Source organism: Megalobrama amblycephala, linkage group LG13 (assembly GCF_018812025.1).
Source record: "Megalobrama amblycephala isolate DHTTF-2021 linkage group LG13, ASM1881202v1, whole genome shotgun sequence".
Taxonomy (NCBI): domain Eukaryota; kingdom Metazoa; phylum Chordata; class Actinopteri; order Cypriniformes; family Xenocyprididae; genus Megalobrama; species Megalobrama amblycephala.
The window spans coordinates 4,399,439-4,417,788 of record NC_063056.1 but is presented as its reverse complement, the minus strand read 5'-3'; the positions used below and the strand labels follow the sequence as shown (position 1 = coordinate 4,417,788).

The window sequence follows — 18,350 nt, the reverse complement described above, 5'->3', positions numbered from 1 at the left end:
ACCATCGACCTGTCCTAAAACGTTAGCATGCTCTGATCGATTGCTTGGAGATCACGTGTTTCTCCGTTTGAGAGTGCATTTCCTGTTCACATTCGTGACAAAACAGTTGATTATTTACGAACGAAAGCTCACAGAAACGTGAAAATGGTCTCATTTGAAAGAAAATATCCTTAGCTAAAAGATGATATAGTTTGACTGATTGAAGCCCTTATCAAAAGTGCGGGGGTCGATTTCTCTCTTTTCAAAACTGCGGGGGTCTTGACCCCCCTGTCAACGGCGCCCCTGATTGTAAGTACTCAAGTGAACAAAATATATAACACTGGCCTAGTGGTGTTTGTATCTACAGCAAAATTCTAACATATTGCACCTTTAAAGGTGAATATAACAGTAATGGATCGTCAGACAGGCATAACTGCGACAGGTTGTCGTTAGGAGGGTGAATTTAACAATGAAAGATTGTCCAGGTAGACGTATATAGTGGTGACAGGTCGAGTTGCAGGTACATATAGATATACAGTATAACGGTGTCCTGCCAAAGAAAGAAGATTTTACCCCAGCTTGGAAATTGCCAGCTGTGACATTTATCTTCCCCTGCATCAATGAGTGTAGAACCCAAGAGGTGACACTGATACTTTTTGGGTAACAGCAACTAGATGGCGCTCCGGTAGCGCAGACACCATTATGGGGTTAAAATACTAACTGGACCATAGAATCCTTCACATTTTACGCGACTAAAATCGGTGAATTTCACAACCAAATCAGAAGTGCAATAGAACATTTTTTAAATTAAGTCGCCAGTACATTGTATGGCTCCTACAGTAAATGTTGTATTGTCTTATACATGTTTTATTTTACCAGTTGTGGAATCCAACCATTCATCCATCTGAGGTAACGTAGTTAGCCTACTTTATTGAGTATTTCCATTTTATGCAACTTTACACATTTATTAACAGTAAATTAATTAATAAATTTAAGATCATCATGTTTGCAGCAAACAATATATTTCAGACCTAGTGGAGGAAGAGTAATAATAGTATCACTCCACTAGGTCTGAATTGAAGTATATATATATTGTACGTTTAATGGATCACGCTACAAACATAACGATCTTATAATACATGATGCATTGCTGTGTCCGTTATTACATAATTCACACTTTTGGATACTTTTGCTTTAACGGACATTAGACAACACTGCAAAATCAAGCTGTTATATTCATTATTGTCCAGCATTCCCAATTTTTCTGATGCATGTCCTTAATTTAATTTCATATGTTGGTATTAATTCAGTGTTTATAAGCCTAATGCTAATACTAGATCTTTTAAAGAATTTTAACCCAAAATGACTGGGATTCTAGAAAGCAAAGTTTTGTGAAAAAAGTGGAAGACTTAAACACAAAGTCTGTAAAATAAACTGTTAAAAGGATGTAACGATCAGCCAGATTGGTTGAGTCACAAGATTTAAAATGGGGTCAGATTTTACTGTGTGAGTTTGCTAGTGGTTAAAAGAATGAGACATAAAACAGTGATAAGTTTAAATAAGAATTGTGTATTTACAATATTCACAGGAACTTTAAAACAACACAATAAAACCAGGAAAACTCAGTCTGTTAAAAGCATACAGTCCCAAGTACCATACCCTAAAACAGTCCAAGAATCCTAGTGTGCTGATAAAGTCCCAATGTGAGTGTCCACCGGTGTATATACAAATGTCCACAGTAGTGATAATCCAAAAGTTGTGACTGGAGAGGTAAGTCCGCAAAATGGAAACTCTGCAATCCAGGTGTGTTGTTGACTGTTAAGTGAGTCTTTGTTTATTTGCCATGCTGCTCTCTTTATACAGATGTTTTACCTGCTTCCTGTCATGTGATTGGTCACATGACAGGCCAACCATTCATCTCTTAAAGACATACACACTTAAAATGTTAAGAGGAATAAAATGGACTAAAACACATGTAAACCAATTAAAACTCTATTATACATAAAATAATTGTAATAAATAGAGCGGTAAAACATGCATTTTGTGTGACAGTGTCACCTGAAACGCTGGTATGGTCGCTCTCCTCCGATGCCGACGGCTGGGGGGGAATGCCACATAAGGGGTGATATTTATAGTTATGTATGATTAACACGAATGCATGGTTGATCATTTATTTTAATTGTCACCCTGTGCTCTGTTCCGTTGCTCCGGTGTGTGTGTGTGTGTGTGTGTGTGTGTGAGATCCCATATGAACAAACTCTCGCGAGATTTCGAGGCGTGATCACATCACGTGATCATAACACGGAACTTTAAAAGGTAGCCGGCTTACCGGCGTCTGCAGCGTTTTGTGCTCGCTCCCGACTGTCAACTGATTGTGGAATACTTAACGAACTGTTTATTTTTGGAGTTTACTGCCGCCTCGCTAGTGGAGTTTTGTCTGTGTCTTTTTTTGGGACTTTGGACTACTTACCAGTGAGGATTTTAACAGTTTGGTGATCACATTGGTTCTGCTCTCGGACATTCATTCATTCATTCATGGACATTTTCCGGTGAGACTGATTCAATATCATACATACTACAGTTGGACTTTCACTTTCACATACACTTTTTTTTAAACATTTTTTCTGGATGTATTGTGGGTCATGAATTTTTCTAACTTGTATAATACACTTGGGTGATTGAAACAAGTTTTTGTCTGTCTTTTTTTCATATTTTTTTTCTGAGGAACTAGCAGTTCCCTCAATTTAGTCTACACTCTAGTCGGAGTGTTACAAGGATTTGATGATCACTAGTGATAGTATTTTATTCTGTGTTGTCATCATTCAAGTTTGATTTCAGCTTTAATGTATGTTTTTTTTTTTTAAACAAAGCAGCTGATATTGCCATAAAAACTAGTGGACTGCGACTCGCTTTCACCACAAAATGGCAGAAACGCAGGGCCGCTACTGGGTGCCGGTGTTGCAATGCAACGTTCTATTGAGTGTCGCTTCTTGTTAGTGTATATTCTTTGGCTGCATGAGTGAGCATCAGTAGCCATTAGTCGCACTGAAGTGATGTCATTTCCCTCTCTTCGATTGATTGGCTAGGAGCTGTCAATCGAGAACTAGAGGACCAATGGTGACGCTTAAGCCCGCCCTAATTTACATGAAACTCGAACGGCAACATTTGAAAAAGCAAGAGCAGAATGTAGAACAAACAGCACAAGCATACAAAAAAGTAAAATATGTGCAGAAAATGTAAGAGCACAAAGTACAAAAAAAAAAAAAAAAACTTTTAAGAACACAAACACAAGTTCAATATAATGTTTAATGTGTTTAAAGTTTCCCTAGTGAAAAAAAAGTATACTTTATTGTATTTTAAATATATTCCCTTTTTCTATAGTACACTGCAAATATACTAACAAAAAAATGTACTATCATTAAATATATAAAAAGTATATTAGTATCATATTTTCACAATGCAACTTTTAACACACTTTAAAATAATTGTACTTTAGTATATTTTCTAAAAAAATATATTTTAGAAAAATATACTTGAAGTGTGAGTTCAGTTTATTTTTTAAGTGTATTTATTTGCACTTTATAAAAATATATTTGAGGTATATTTTAACTGTGTGCTGAAAATGATCATTGTAACAATGCACTGAAAGTATATTTAAAAAATACATTATTTAATATCCTGAAGTTGTAGTGTATCTAATGTTAAATTTGAGTATATTTTTTAAGTTTACTTCTTCATCCTTGGAATTCATTATATTACTTGTGCTATTTATTTCAGTATGAATGCATTACAAGACCATTTAGTATATGCAGTGTAGTCTATACAATTTCCAAATATGTGTAAATGATTATTAAGTTTACACTGGCAGAATCATTTTACAATCGTACACACAAATCTATATTAAACAACACACAGCAGAACAAGTAACATTACATGCGAAAAAATATGTCGAGTGGTTAAACTTATCGGAATTCAAATGTCTCTTCAACTTGGTCTGTGACCAATCAGATTTTGTTGCTCACTGCCTTCAGCCAATCAGAGTTGCTGACGTCACGGTCGTCGTCTGAATCCTCTCGCTCAGTCACTCAGGTGAAGTATAATGTCGCAATGTATAATTTATTTAATAAAACACTGAAAGCGCAATACATCGCTCAATCTCGGGGATTCTGACCAGTTCAATCAAGTGACATCGCAGACTGACCGTGATGGCGACGACAACCGGCTAATCTAATGGCCTACGCGATCCTGAAAGAACCGGAGAAAAGTGCTGCTATTGGGAGGTGAGTTGTAGTCTACCAGTTAACAAACTTTATTTTATTTTCTTTAACAAACGGAGAGCGATATTTCGGCTTGATATCTCCTTTTTGAGTTTGTGTGTGGTGTTTTATGGCACATGTTTGTATGCAGCTCCAAAACATTCATATGATTGGTCAAATCGGCCCGTATTCTGTACGATATTAATTCATAAAGTGTTTTATGCTTGACTATGTACCGAAAATATCGACATGCCAAACTGATACAGTTCCCTGCTGCTAATCCTCATTTACTGTTCAAAAATAGTATTGATTCAATGTAGGATTCAGACAGACTATTGTAAACGTGAATAAAGAGTTGAACATGCTGTCTTATATCTTTGGTATATTCTGTCAACAGATGCTGTTCTTCACGAGTCTCTGCGGTCATCATTGTGCCATCAGACACAATGAGAAGCTCATCAGAAAATGGAATATAATGTGTAATTTGTATTTGTGTATAGAGGGTCACCATGGTCCAATAAAAACATGGTAAGTTTTGCTGAATCTAAGTTTAAATAAAAACTATTGGATTTGTCAATGAAATATGTCTCTTCATTAGTGATGTTGTTACATTTTATTTATTTTAATGGCCTTGAAAACAAATGCATTCAACTTTGGGAAAATGTGTTAAACTGTATTTAAATAGTAGCACAACTGTATTGTGTGATTATGTAATTCAAAGTACAGTAGTCAACATTTGAAGTGGATCAAAAAAGTTAGGACAACTTTGATTAAAGGTTTTGATCCGCTTCAAATGTTGACTATATTATACAAAGTATAAGTAATAACAAAGTGTATTGTTATTGACTGCAAAGTGTGTAATGTTTAATATTTGGAATAAGCCAAAGGTACTAAGCATAGTATATACTATTACCTGTAAAATAATATATTCAGTGTATATTGCTTGTGTTTTCTGAAGACACTCGTAATTATTTTGTAATGTACTTAAATCACAAATAAAGTGTACTTATAACACAAATAAAAGTATACTTATAACAGAAATAAAGTATACTTATAATACAACGTATATTATAACAAAAAAAATATACTTTTAACACAAATAAAGTATACTTATAACCCAACTTAAGTACACTTTAATATCACTAATCAAGCATGTAATTAGTCCCTACACAGACATATACTTAAAGTGTACTAAGTATACTTGAAGTTGTTCCAATTTAGCACACATAAGTATACTAAATATACTTAAAGTTGTATTTTAATACTACTTAATTTCAACTTAAATATACTTAGTACAAAATTAGTTGTTTCAAAATAGCACACTTTAAATGAACTAATCATTAACACACTTGAAATATACTAATAATTAGTCTTGCTGCAAGTATACTTAGTATACTTTTTTTTCACTAGGGTTATTTTGATCCGTGAACACATTCTTTGCTATTCTGATCATTTTGCATTATTTGTTTCAGTTTGTGCATTATACTTTTACATGTGTTTTTAAATATTTGATTCATGCTTTTTTTTTTTTTTTTTTTTGATCCGTGACCGCAATACTTTAGGCGGAAATCTAACCCCATACACTAGGCCTACTCACAAAATCCGCTTTCCACCGTCGAGGCGAACGGAATGGTAAGGAACAGTTCCAGTTGTATTTCCACTTGAGCCTGGTAACGTTACGCACAGTGCATCCTTTCTTACGTCAACTTGAATAGAGTGCACGGTGCATCCAATAGTTGTAGGCTACATATATGCCACAAATGTGGTGAGAGGATGACTGTAGTCGCATTATTTCGTGTGAATTCAAGGCGAGGTGTTTGGCAGATCTCAAACGAACTTACATAACAGTTTTTCAATAATGGAAGAATGTGTACAAAAGTATCGTATTTGGGGTAAAAAGCGCCCCTGCTGTTGGGGCGAAAGGCAAAATAATTAACATAATAAACAGCTGGCAGACTTTTCCATTTGTTGATGTGACATACTTAGATTCAGATGGTGATTATAGTAGGCCTAAGTTGTGTATCCATCTTAGAGATCACCATTTTTATAATCAAAACATATTTAAAAAAAATTATATTAATCATATTATAGAATTAAATATCATTTGTTGTAGGCCTAACTACTGTAGCCTAAATCTATATTAAAGCAGAACTAAGTAACTTTTTTTACCTTCATAAATAGTTTTCTAAGTCCTTACGATGGTTAATTGACTTGTAGTGGTGTGTTTGAGGCGAGCACTAACCCCTTCTGGCACGTCTACGCCAGAATACAGCACTTGCAACTTGAGCTGCACCGACCCGAAACAATCTCGCCTCATGTTCACGTTCACGCGAGAGTGACAAAATGCTTTACGGTAATTCAAAAACAATGGCTGTTTCTCAATATGCGTTCTTCAGCGATCTTGCGTCCTTGTGTTCTTGCTCTACGTCATCATCAACAAGTTCGTTCCAATGCTCAAGAACGCAAGAACGGAGGACGCATGAAAGTACCCGGATGTGTTCTTGATATTGAGGATGCATCGAATGCAAACTTGAGGGAATCGAACCGTTAAAAATCCCAGAAGACGCTGCGGCGGTCGACGTACGGAAGCCTGTAAGCTTTAAAGTTCTCGTGAGATTCCAGCTACAAGCTCGCAAATACGTGACGGCTCGTGAAAGTAAACCGTTTTTTTTGCTTAATTTTAATAAAATGATAACCTGAAGAAAGCCTGCAGTATTTTTATTGGCATATAAAAAATAATCTTAACATTGACAAAGCATAACAGCCAAAGGCTACTCATTTTCATAAATACACGCAGTGAAATAAAAAGATATAAAATTATATGAAAACAATGTCTATAATAATATGAAAGAATTTTAGGTTATGACAACTGTTTGTGATGTTATGTTGTATTTATTGTGCATTAGCCACTTATAATATGCTGTAACGGTCAGTTGAGCAACAAGATCGCAGCACATCTCAATTCTCAAATGATGCGTTCTCTGTCCTCGCGTCCTTCTGAGTTCGTTCTTTCAAGGTCGCCTGGCAAGACCGGACTCCACGAGAACGCAAGTCCGTTCTCTGCGTTCTTGGAATTGAGAAACAGCCAATGTATATATTATGTCTTTATAAGACAATTTCGAAAATTACCCACCTCCATCGAGTGTACTGTATTTGCAAATTACCCACCTCCTCTTTCTTGTACTGTATTTGCAAAACTACTGCACTGGCGAGTGTTGTAGTCGTTGTAGTCCAGAGCTGCGCTTGGAGTATTTATGACAGTGTCATTCACTGAAGGAAACTGTAGGGGGAGCTTCGCGAATCTTGCTTAGTTCTGCTTTAAATTATTACAGGATCTCCTTCAATGCTTTCAGATTTTTTTCTTTTAAAAATAATTTTATTTCTGTATTTTTAAATTATATTTCTATAATTAACATATTTTAATGATAGTATATTTATTGAACAAACAGAAAATAATGCAAACTTTTTAGTACAAACAGTATTTATATGAGTGCTTGTGTGACTTTTGTCCCATGTGGCTGTAGGGTAAATGGCCCACCTTGCCAACTCATACGATTTTTAAACCAAATAACTGTTTTTTTTTTTTTTTTTTTTTTTCTGCAATTATACAATCATACACTATGGGAGTAGTGAAAAACACATTTTATTCATTTCTTAAGTAAAAAATATTTTTTTTCTTTTTTTTTTTTTTTTAAAGAAAGAAAGGGAAAAAAAGGAAAAAACCCTGACCAAACCACACTGTAAAAAACTAGACCCACTTAAATGCGATCATCAGACTCTTTAAAACGGTGTAAACCTGTAGTCAGGGTGAGTTTATAAAATATTAGAGATATGAACAAGTGTGAAGAAGAACATTATCACCGACTCTATGGGCATCAAAATGGATACCTGTGTAGGTAAGTGTTGAATGCTAGAGAGTGCGGGTTTGGGTGGTGTTGTTACCTGTGATCTCCGAGAATGATGACTGGAAAAACCCCAAAAGAAGCGAAAAGCACGTGAACCTCCAGATTCCCATGACTTTTTAATATCCAATAAATTCCTAGTGGACTAGAAATGTAAGAGTGCGCCACTGACTGCAGACATTATTTTCACTGTTCCTCAGGGAAAAAAAAAAAAAAAAAAAAAGAAAGAAAAGCGGCATCCTGGTTTGCGACAGACTTCCAGGTTAGTCATCCATATGAATCCCTGCAGTACAGTAACATATCTGCCACTAAAACCGGACGTCGGTTGCCGTTTACAACCAGAGGTAGGGAGAGGGTGCTCGCTGCAGAGCCAAATGGGAGGAGCTAGAGCTCTAGTCCCACCTCGCTGGATCTAGTGGGCGGGGCTTGAAGCGCTAGTAGTCGCATAGTTCATTCAAGTCCTCCTGAGAAGTTCGTATTTTACGAGGTGGAAGTCGTGTTTACGACGGCAGGTGCGTTCAAGTCACTTTCGTCGGAGAAAGATGGTGGTGTGCCTTCTCTTAATTAATTACTCAAAAATACAGCACTTTTACTTATAGAAAATGAAGAACAAAGAATGTACATCAGGTGTGCTTTGCTATTTTATGTTTTAAGTTAATTTATGAAGTCACTAAACTTTATCACTACATATTATAATGTTATATTATAATGCTACCATATTTTGTGCAGGCAATTAGCTTACTTCGTTGTAAATATAAAAGCTGGACAATTGGCTGTCGCATTTCAAAGGCTGCGTCCTCCGGAGGTCGCATCTGAAGGCTGCATACGTCATTGAGGCCTTCTCATTTAAGAAAAATAGCTGTTAGATTGCAAAGAAAGAAAGAAATTACAGTATTTTACACCTCACGAGGAATAACAGTCAATTTTATCATGGTTACTTTTCTTAAATACGACATGATGACATTTGCAGCCATCAAATGCGATCTCCGGAGGACGCAGCCTCCGAAATGAGACGCAGCTAATGTCACTGACTGTGTCTGAAATCGCCCCCTATACCCTTAAATAGGGCACTATTTGAGGGGACAGCCATTTGTAGTGGTGTCCGAAACCATAGTGGACGATGTTGGGTGCACTCATTCAATCCTAAAATGCACCACAATAACGAGTGTACAACCGATGCACGCTCAACCATAGATACATAATAAAGGCTAGATGTCTCGTCCGCGCTGCTGGCCAATGAAGGTCGACATCCGCACCTGGCGGCCATCTTGTCACAGTCAGCTCGCTCACTTGTAACATTGTGTTTTAATGGTGCATGTACTTTTAAATAGCCATAACTTGCTCAATTTTCTACCGATTTTCAAACTGTTTGGTTTGTTATAATCATCAGAGATGTATTTATGACACTGCATACTTATGAATAATTATAAACATGGCCTTCCATATGAAAATAACATTCAACAGAACAGAGGTGCAATGAATATACTCACGCACAAGGTATTTGTTAAATCAATATATAGGCTACTAAAACTCAGTGTACTGAATGGCAACATGAGATACACTTTTATAATATGAATATTACTATTATAATAAAATAATTTGAATTATTACATGTTTATTTTAACTTCTTCTCCTTACATCAGGTACCACGGAGCCCACCAAAAAGCTTGCCTATGACAAGATGGCCGCCGGTGATTACGTTAGAGACTCCGTCGTAAGACATCTAGCCTTTATTATGTATATCTATGTGCTCAACAGCTAGAGAATACCCATAATGCATACCCATAATGTCAGAGTCGTGCGCTGAATGAATTCCCGCGTCTCGCCAGGAGATGGTGCCTGCATCTGAATCAATCATGCATTCATTTTCCAAACTGGGCTAGTCCAGCATAATGTCATACAGGTATAAATTCCTTTTGAATTGATCATTAAATCATTTAATTAAGGTTTGTACATGCTAGTTTCCATGGCAGAGTTCAACATAAATATTCATTACTACTGGAGCTGTCAGTTAGCTACTTTTCAAAAGATTTTTAAACAAACAGCAGCACAAACTATACGAAATCGGCAGCCCTTACGGTACACTCATTGTCTAAATTCACTCACTCATTTAATTCACTCCTTCAAGTGGACTATATTAGTAATGTAGGGAAAGAGGGTATTCAGTTGTTAAGTCTGACATCACGTGGCAGTGCTTCTGGGTCCAAACGCTCTATCTCATACCACAAGAAAACAACAAATTGTGCTAATATAGGCCTATGCACATGATATGGTGTAATACTATCAAAAAATTATAATCATAACCTTTATCTCCATACCAAAATCCCAGATGGCCAGACAGTGATTCATCTTTTATAAATTGTTAATATATTAATGTCTGTGACGCTGTGAGCACGGAGACTGTTGTGTAGACTGTAAGTATTTTAAATGTTTAACTTTAAAATGTTAAATGTTTAATATGAATAAATAGCGCTCATAAACGGCCATCGAGATGGCATTCTCAAGTGAAACGAGCTGGGGCTAGAACAAAAAACAAGATGAGCATTTATAGTTAAAATGTATAAAATTTAAAAAAAAAAAACTTTTTAGAAAATGAGTGATGGTTTCTCTAGATAAGACCCTTATTCCTCGTCTGGGATCGTGTAGAACGCTTTAAGGCTGCAATGAAACTGTAATTTTGGCCACTATAAGGAGAATAATCCTGGAATGTTTTCATCAAAAACATTAATTTCTTTTTGACTGACAAAAGAAAGACATGAACATCTTGGATGACATGGGGGTGAGTAAATTATCAGGAAATTTTAATTTGAAAGTGAACTAATCCTTTACGTCATGACTTAACAAGCGGATAGGGGCTGGTGTTGTGCCGAATTTCGACCCCGTGCCAGATTATTACCCCCCTAGCATTGTTAGGTTTAGGGGTAGGGGTTAGGATTAGGGGTGGGGGTTGAAATTCAGCACAACACCTGAACACGCTCCCTCAGTTGGATTTATTGGTAAAAGAACCTGCTGCATGACTGGATTTAATAGGGGAAACTGCGAAAAGCTGAGTAAAATAAACAATTGCACTAAAGGATGGACTTGAAAGTGTTCCTTATAACATGTCAAAGAAACCTAATCCATGGATATTGACAAGGAATTGTTTTTCTAGACATTTATATGTGCCTGATTTTGACACTGGGGAAAATACATCAAGCAAAATTTAATGTGAATGCATATATAACTACAATATAGGTAGGTCTAAATCGGAGTGATCATTTATATCAATCAATTATATGTCGTCATATTGTCCAGCCCTAAAACAGTTTTTGTCAGTGTTTATTTAAAAACACCCAATTATGCAGAATATAGGATGGTAAATATTTAATTGATGAGTTGTTGACACAATATATAACAATACAATAAACAGGGTATGATTTTACCCCAAAATCCAACATTTTGACACAAAATGATAACTGCAAATCCATGTTTCTTGTTTCTGTGAATTGCACTGATCTATTTGCTTCTTTTTTTTCTGTAGCTTTTGGTTGTCAAATATACAGCAGATTGTGTCAAATCTATTTGTACAGTCAGTCGCAAAACACTTTTCCGATTTGGATGTGTTTTTGTGCGTTTTTCGTGGCATTCATGCTGAAAACCAAAGCTTTCCTTTTGCCACTCAGTGGGCATAACCACAGCCATATAACAGCCGCTGGTGATGTCACGTGCATACCCTCTATTCCTCCATTCATAAATCACATGAGTGAACCAGCTTTCCATATCTATAGTCTTTGCTTTAGTGCGAGTTCAACCGTAATGGAAGGAAATGTTTGTTTCAATGTGCAAGAGACTGGCATAGATAACATTGCCTTATTTTTCTCTCCTATTTGTCATGACTATTATGATTGATTCTTTTCAGCATGGTCAGTATCATTTCTATAACAAACAGTGTTACTTAAACACTTCTGCTCACACTGTGTTTCTAAAAACTGTTGAAACTTTGTATCAGCTTGTCATATTATTTTCTCCTTATAATGAATGATTTCGTTTTTTCCTCACTTTGGATAAAAGGGTCAGCTATATGAATATGTAAATTACTAGACTTAGTAGGTGTTGCATAAAATTTATCATATACCAGTTTCAGAAAGGAAGTTAAAGTACACATGAAATCAAAATTGATCTTATTTATTTTGTTAGCTCAGGGGCCGTATTCACAAAACATTTTATCTTACCACTAAGAGTTCTCCTAAATATCAGTAAAAGTTCTTAGCTAAGAGTTTTCTCTTAAAACCTATTCACAAAGCTGCTGAGACAAACTTTTACTAAGGAATCAACTGAAGTCTTAAGCTAAGAGTAAGGGCGGGGTTGACCTCGTTGCTATGGAGTATACACGGTGGCTGCGTCCGAAACCGCCTACTCAATGAGTAGGTACTTAATTTCAATAAGTACTTACTTAACGAGCGCTAAAAGAGTAGGTACTTAACAGCCAAATCTCGTTGAGTATGAATGAGATCCGAGAATAATCCGCCATGTTGACGTTATCATGTGACCTACGACGTTATCGCAAGCGCAACAACTGAAAAGATATGAGTGACTAATGTGATTTATTTTTTGTTACAAAAACCCAAATTCGCGTGAATATATTGTTAATTTCTTTATTTTATATGCAAAAATGTCCATCCACAAGCAAAGGTGGCATAAATCTCATTTGTTTTCCACTTTTTCTTGTTGAATTAGCTTAGTTTAATCCCTCAGGCATATAAATTAAAAATAACTTTTATGCATTATGATGTATTCAAAATATTTAATCTTGTCATCATGCTTTATGTCTGTGTATATAATCGCAAACTATGATGTATACAAACCCATATTTGTTTTGTTTTTGTCATTATTATTGTTCATTGTTAAAGATACACTATGGTATTTTCCATGATCTTGTATGTAAATTGTAGATCCTGCAATAAAAATAAAGATATGAGCAACAGGTGCACCAACACCTCACAGCACCAGTAACTGAACCCAACCTAGTGCGGTTTTCCTCAGTGTTAGCGATGTCTGAAGCCAAAGACATCAGGCAGCTGCTCGAAGATCTCGTCTTTGGAGAAGACTGATTTTATACTCAAAGTAGTAAAAAGTACTTAAAATTAAGATTACACCAGAATGAACTGCTTTTCTAACACACCCCAACACTTACACACAATAATGATGATAAATGCTGACCAAAACTTAATTATATTACTTTTCATTTTACTTCTTTAATAAAACAAGCAAAATGTAATGTTTAGTTGTGACAGCTGTGCATGAACACACACTAGACAAATACAGCTGATGTGAATACATCTCCATTTACAGTCAATTCATGCATTAATTCATTGCTTATTAAAATATATACATTTACTGATAATAGCATAATTAATAAGTAAAGAATTAATAAAAGTAATAATGACAAATAAATGCATATACAAGTCAACAACACACAAAACAAAGCTTTATTCAAATGTAACAATTTAACAATCAGGTATTTACAGTCCTGCTGTCATCTCAACACAGCTGTGCCAATTCTGCAGCTTTATTCTGATCAAGCAGCTGATGAACACCTTCATCATCATGTTCCTCACTGCTGAAGATGATGATGATGATGATGATGATGATGATGGACCCCTGAACCCCTCAACCTTGGAGCAGGAGTGGGAGAAGATGTGCGGGACAATCTGCTGCTGCAAACATTCATGTGCTCTCCATCAGCAGATTAAAACATTTTACAATTAATTCATGTCAGCATTCTGTTTCTTGCATATTTCATTTCATATTTTTCAATTGCTAATTCTTGTCATGGCTTCATTAGTTTTGTGGTGTGGTGGTCTAAACCACTGAGCTGGTCAGCAGAAGGTTGCTGGTTCGATCTCTGCAGCGTCTCCTCCAGTGTGTCCTTGATTGAGTCACTTGGAAGGAGGAGTGATGGAGGATCTCGTCCATGACACTGAACCATTCCCAGGATCTGCTGTGGCTCTCCATCCTCAGTGCTCTCACCAGTCTGAGGACATTCACATCCTACAATAATGCACAAATATAATACAAAAGCAGTCATTTTAACAGCACAGTGTCATTTGATTTCTGTATTAGAAATAACAAAATGATCTTACTTTATATTTTGTTACTTACTTTATATATATATTTTTATTTTGTTTCAGGCTTTCCTCTTTATTTCTAACAAATCCTGTCGTCAGCTTTTCTTGCAGGTCCTGCTCCACCAAAGCTCTGCAGCAAATGCACAGACATCAAGAATCAGAAAAGTGCTGTAATACGTCTGTTTAAATTCCAATAATTAAAATAAACTAGACTTTAGATTTAAATAGATTTGTATTCATTTCTGTAGTATCCTCACTCAAAGCCTTTGATGGCATCATTCCTCTACCGGATAAACACACGTGTGATCATCTGTCCCTGTAACATCAGACAAGATTCAAGTTTCCTCTGAGATTTATGTGCTCAAATCTACATTCACATGTTGATGTGTTAACTCACTTCTTATCCAATACAAATGTTCCTTAATTTATTAACAGTACCAATGGACAAATAAAATAGATTAAACTTATGTGTAGTTACTGTAGATTTGTTTATTTACATTATTTTCATTCATGTAATGTAAACAGTGTTGACAACAGTGAATAATAGCACACACACATCACTCATAATACATAATCCATCACTCATAAGTCATAATATTTGAAGAAGATGTTCGTGTCAGATGTTAAATAAACATTTAGTAAGCATCTTTAAGATGTATATGGTTTAGAATATGTAAATCCACTTTGGAGAATTAAGGTGTGTTTATCCCGTTATCTATACATAATAAATCGTGTTTTTACTGCAAAATCACAACAATAGTGTCTAGCGTCTTTACACATTCAGCAGTTTACTCTACAGTAGTTCAGCAAATGTGTTTTTGGTTTTCAATACTCACATTTGACAGCATCCGCGCCGCTTTTCTCCTCCGTGTTCGATTATGACGTATCCTCTCCCGTGGCCTGCTGGAATAGAAAAGTATCCAGCAAGGAATACTTCAGAATCTGGGCGGAAGCAGTAGGCCATCCGGGAACTCCTCGACTACTATTTTATGATTACTGAGGTTTCTGACATACTTAATTGCTCGCCTACTGCTTTCCCCTATTATATAGTAGGTAAGTAGGCGGTTTCGGACGCACTTTAAGTAGGCGCACGTCCGAATCTCGCGAGAATTAGTACGTCACGCAGGTAATTTTCGCCTACTCTTTTTGCTTCAGACATACTTATTCGCTCGCCTACTGCTTTTCCCCTACTAAATAGTAGAGAAGTAGGCGGTTTCGGACGCAGCCACAGTGATTGGCTGATGGGGGAGGAGTCAGCGATTTAATCATAGAAATATTGTAGAATGAGGTGTCATGTTTCCAAATTAAAATAAAGGTTTTAAAATACAAATGTTGCCCTATTCAAATAAATATTTTTTTTTAATAAAAATGTTGCCATAGTCAAAATAAAATAGGCTAAGTGTCACTAATTAAACTAGTATATACAGTTAATTGTCCACCTCTTGGATGTCTGCATCTCAAGAGAATGCAGAATTCAAGCAACAAATTATGTTTTTATAAACAAAGTTTGGGAGAAACATTCAAACGGTCTTTCTAATCAGCTCGAGAGGAGGAATATATACACAGACGAGAGCCGACTCGCCTATAGTTACTTTGACAGTTTTCTGCATCCCTCCGCCACCCCGCTCCTCACTCTCGGCTGGGGATACGGGGAGAACTTTGGGTTTGGGCTAAAATTCCAAGCTCAGAGCCCTCGATCCCCTTGGACAGCACACCAAATTTATATATATATATATATATATATATATATATATATATATATATATATATATATTTATATATATATATATATATATATATATATATATATATATATATATATATATATATATATATATATATATATATATATATATATATATTTTTTTTTTTTTTTTTTTTTACTCATTTGTAAGTGTGAACTCATAAAAAAACCACTGCCACAGGTAATCAGACAATATTTATTTATTTATTTATTTATTTATTTATTTGGCGTCTCATCGTAGATTCAAATTTATAAATCAAAATGTATTGCATTTATGAAGAAAAGGTTCAGCACCCAAGGCTCTATCACTATTGCCTCAATGGTGTACAGTGTCTTTGGGTGGATTAGGACTGTTTGTGATTTGGTCTTAGTGACTTAGGAGTCCTCTTGACTACTCCTAACGTTTCACAGATTTAGGAGCTACTTTTAGCGCTAAAATGCTTTGGGAAATACTCTTAGAGCAAAAATTTAGGACTCCTAAAATTAGGACTGACACGCCCATTATTTTTAAGAGTTTCTCCTAAATTGGCAAGTTAGGAGCTACTTTTAGCCTTAAGATGTTTTGTGAATACGGCCCCAGATTGCTAGTTTTGAGGTGAACAATTAATCCGTGCAAGTTTGGCTTCATAATATTTAATCAAAGTCTGAAAATGCTCATCCCCTCTGCAACAGCGCCCCTTCTCTGATGACTTCAGTTTGACGGCTTGGGTTGAAATCGCTTAAACCACTCCCCTCCGACTGTTAGTCTGCTATGAGCGAGAGATGGAGGATGAGCGCTAAAGTAAAACTCTGCCCTCTATTCAATATTCTGTTTCACTTGGAAATACGTCAAAGCACTGGAGAAAAGTCGTTTGCAACTTCCGGTTCTCTCTGACTTTAAAGGATTAGTTCACTTTCAAATTAAAATTCTGATAATTTACTCACCCTCATGTCACCCAAGATGTCCATGTCCTTCTTTCTGCAGTTGAAAATAAATTAAGGTTTTTGATGAAAACATTCCAGGATTTTTCTCCATATAGTGGACTTCAATGGAGCCCAAACGGTTGAAGGTCAAAATTACAGTTTTATTGCAGCTTCAAAGCATTCTACAGGATCCCAGACGAGGAATAAGTGTCTTATCTAGAGAAACTAGCGCCCATTTTCTAAAAAAAAAAAAAAAAAAAAAAAAATGTTTTAACCATTAATGCTCATCTTGAACTAGCTCTCTTCTTCTTCATTAGAATTCCGGCAGTGTAGACACTGCTAAGTGTATTACTGCCCTCCACAAGTCAAAGTTTGAACTAATTGTTATATACTTGCACTAGCATATTGTATATGACAATTTAGTTCAAACATTGACCTGAGGATGTGTTCCTGTGTTCCATGTGTTCTGTATTCCTGTGGGTTCAGTGGTGGCGCATGGATACACCACTGAAGTGGCTACTAGTGTGGAGAAAGACAGCTCACCAAGAGGATCACCTATAGATCCATGCTTGTTTAATTTTGGAGATTCACCAATTCCAAAATATTGGAAGGATAGGTTATCCCAAAAACTGAGAGGCCGATTGTCTTTTCACTTCATGAATGGGATGTGGGATCTGCTAAATGAGTGGAACACCATATTCGCCATTTGACAACACACCGTTTCGAGAGAAATCCCGTAGACTTGTATCTGCTGACAGTGATGATATACGCCGCAATCTTCATGAATTCTTGGCTACTGGAACCATCAAAGAGTCCAGGAGTCCATATGCTTCCTCCATTGTTGTGTCTAGGAAGAAGAACGTAACGGTGCTTATGTGTATCTATAGAACCCTAGATTCAAGAACTATCCCTGATCAGTATACAGTGCCACAGATTGACGAGGCTTTTCTGTCTTACAGGCAGCAGGTAGTTCTCTGTTTTAGACCTATGGAGCGGTTATTATCAGATCAAGATGGCTGATGAAGACAAGAACAAGAGCGCTTTCATATGCCCGCTTGGGATCTATCAGTTTGAGAGGATGCCGCAAGGAATCTCTGGAGCCCCTGCTACGTTCCAGAGAGTAATGGAGAAGGCAGAAGGGGACATGAATCTGCTTGAAGTACTTGTGTACTTGGACGATCTCATAGTGTTCAGGTCCATGAAGTGGAAAGGGGCATGAAGACTGAGGCAGAGCATGCAGTGAGGGTGGAACTAAAAGCCAACACAACTGATCAGGCAAAACTGAAACACAAGGTACAGAGAGGTTAGTGCTGGCCACAAGGGCCATGTTAAAACAGTCAGGTGGTTTGAGGATGTCCATCATGGACATAACTGGGCCAGCAGAGTGTTTCTGATTAACAGGAAGTTGATGTATGATCTCTGCGGTCACGTCGAGACAGGCAGAAAGTTTTGGGGTGAC

At 36.4% G+C, this 18,350-nt stretch overlaps 1 protein-coding gene and 1 long non-coding RNA gene across 2 annotated transcripts in view; both read right to left on the bottom strand.

Annotated features, from left to right (window-relative positions):
- The window catches only part of LOC125243593 (CUB domain-containing protein 1-like), a 69,242-nt gene extending 60,643 nt beyond the window's left edge, over nucleotides 1-8,599 (bottom strand). Inside the window, exon 1 of the mRNA XM_048153364.1 lies at nucleotides 8,178-8,599. Coding sequence (XP_048009321.1) covers nucleotides 8,178-8,250 — 73 coding nt within the window. The 5' untranslated portion in view covers nucleotides 8,251-8,599. The remainder of the gene's footprint in view (nucleotides 1-8,177) is intronic.
- Nucleotides 8,600-13,351: 4,752 nt separating this feature from the next.
- Nucleotides 13,352-15,466, bottom strand: LOC125244251. The gene is made up of 4 exons (XR_007179269.1): nucleotides 15,081-15,466; nucleotides 14,502-14,560; nucleotides 14,279-14,374; nucleotides 13,352-14,167 (listed from the first exon to the last, which is right to left on the bottom strand). It is a non-coding gene; the product is annotated as an uncharacterized LOC125244251 (long non-coding RNA).
- Between the last annotated feature and the right edge of the window lie 2,884 nt (nucleotides 15,467-18,350).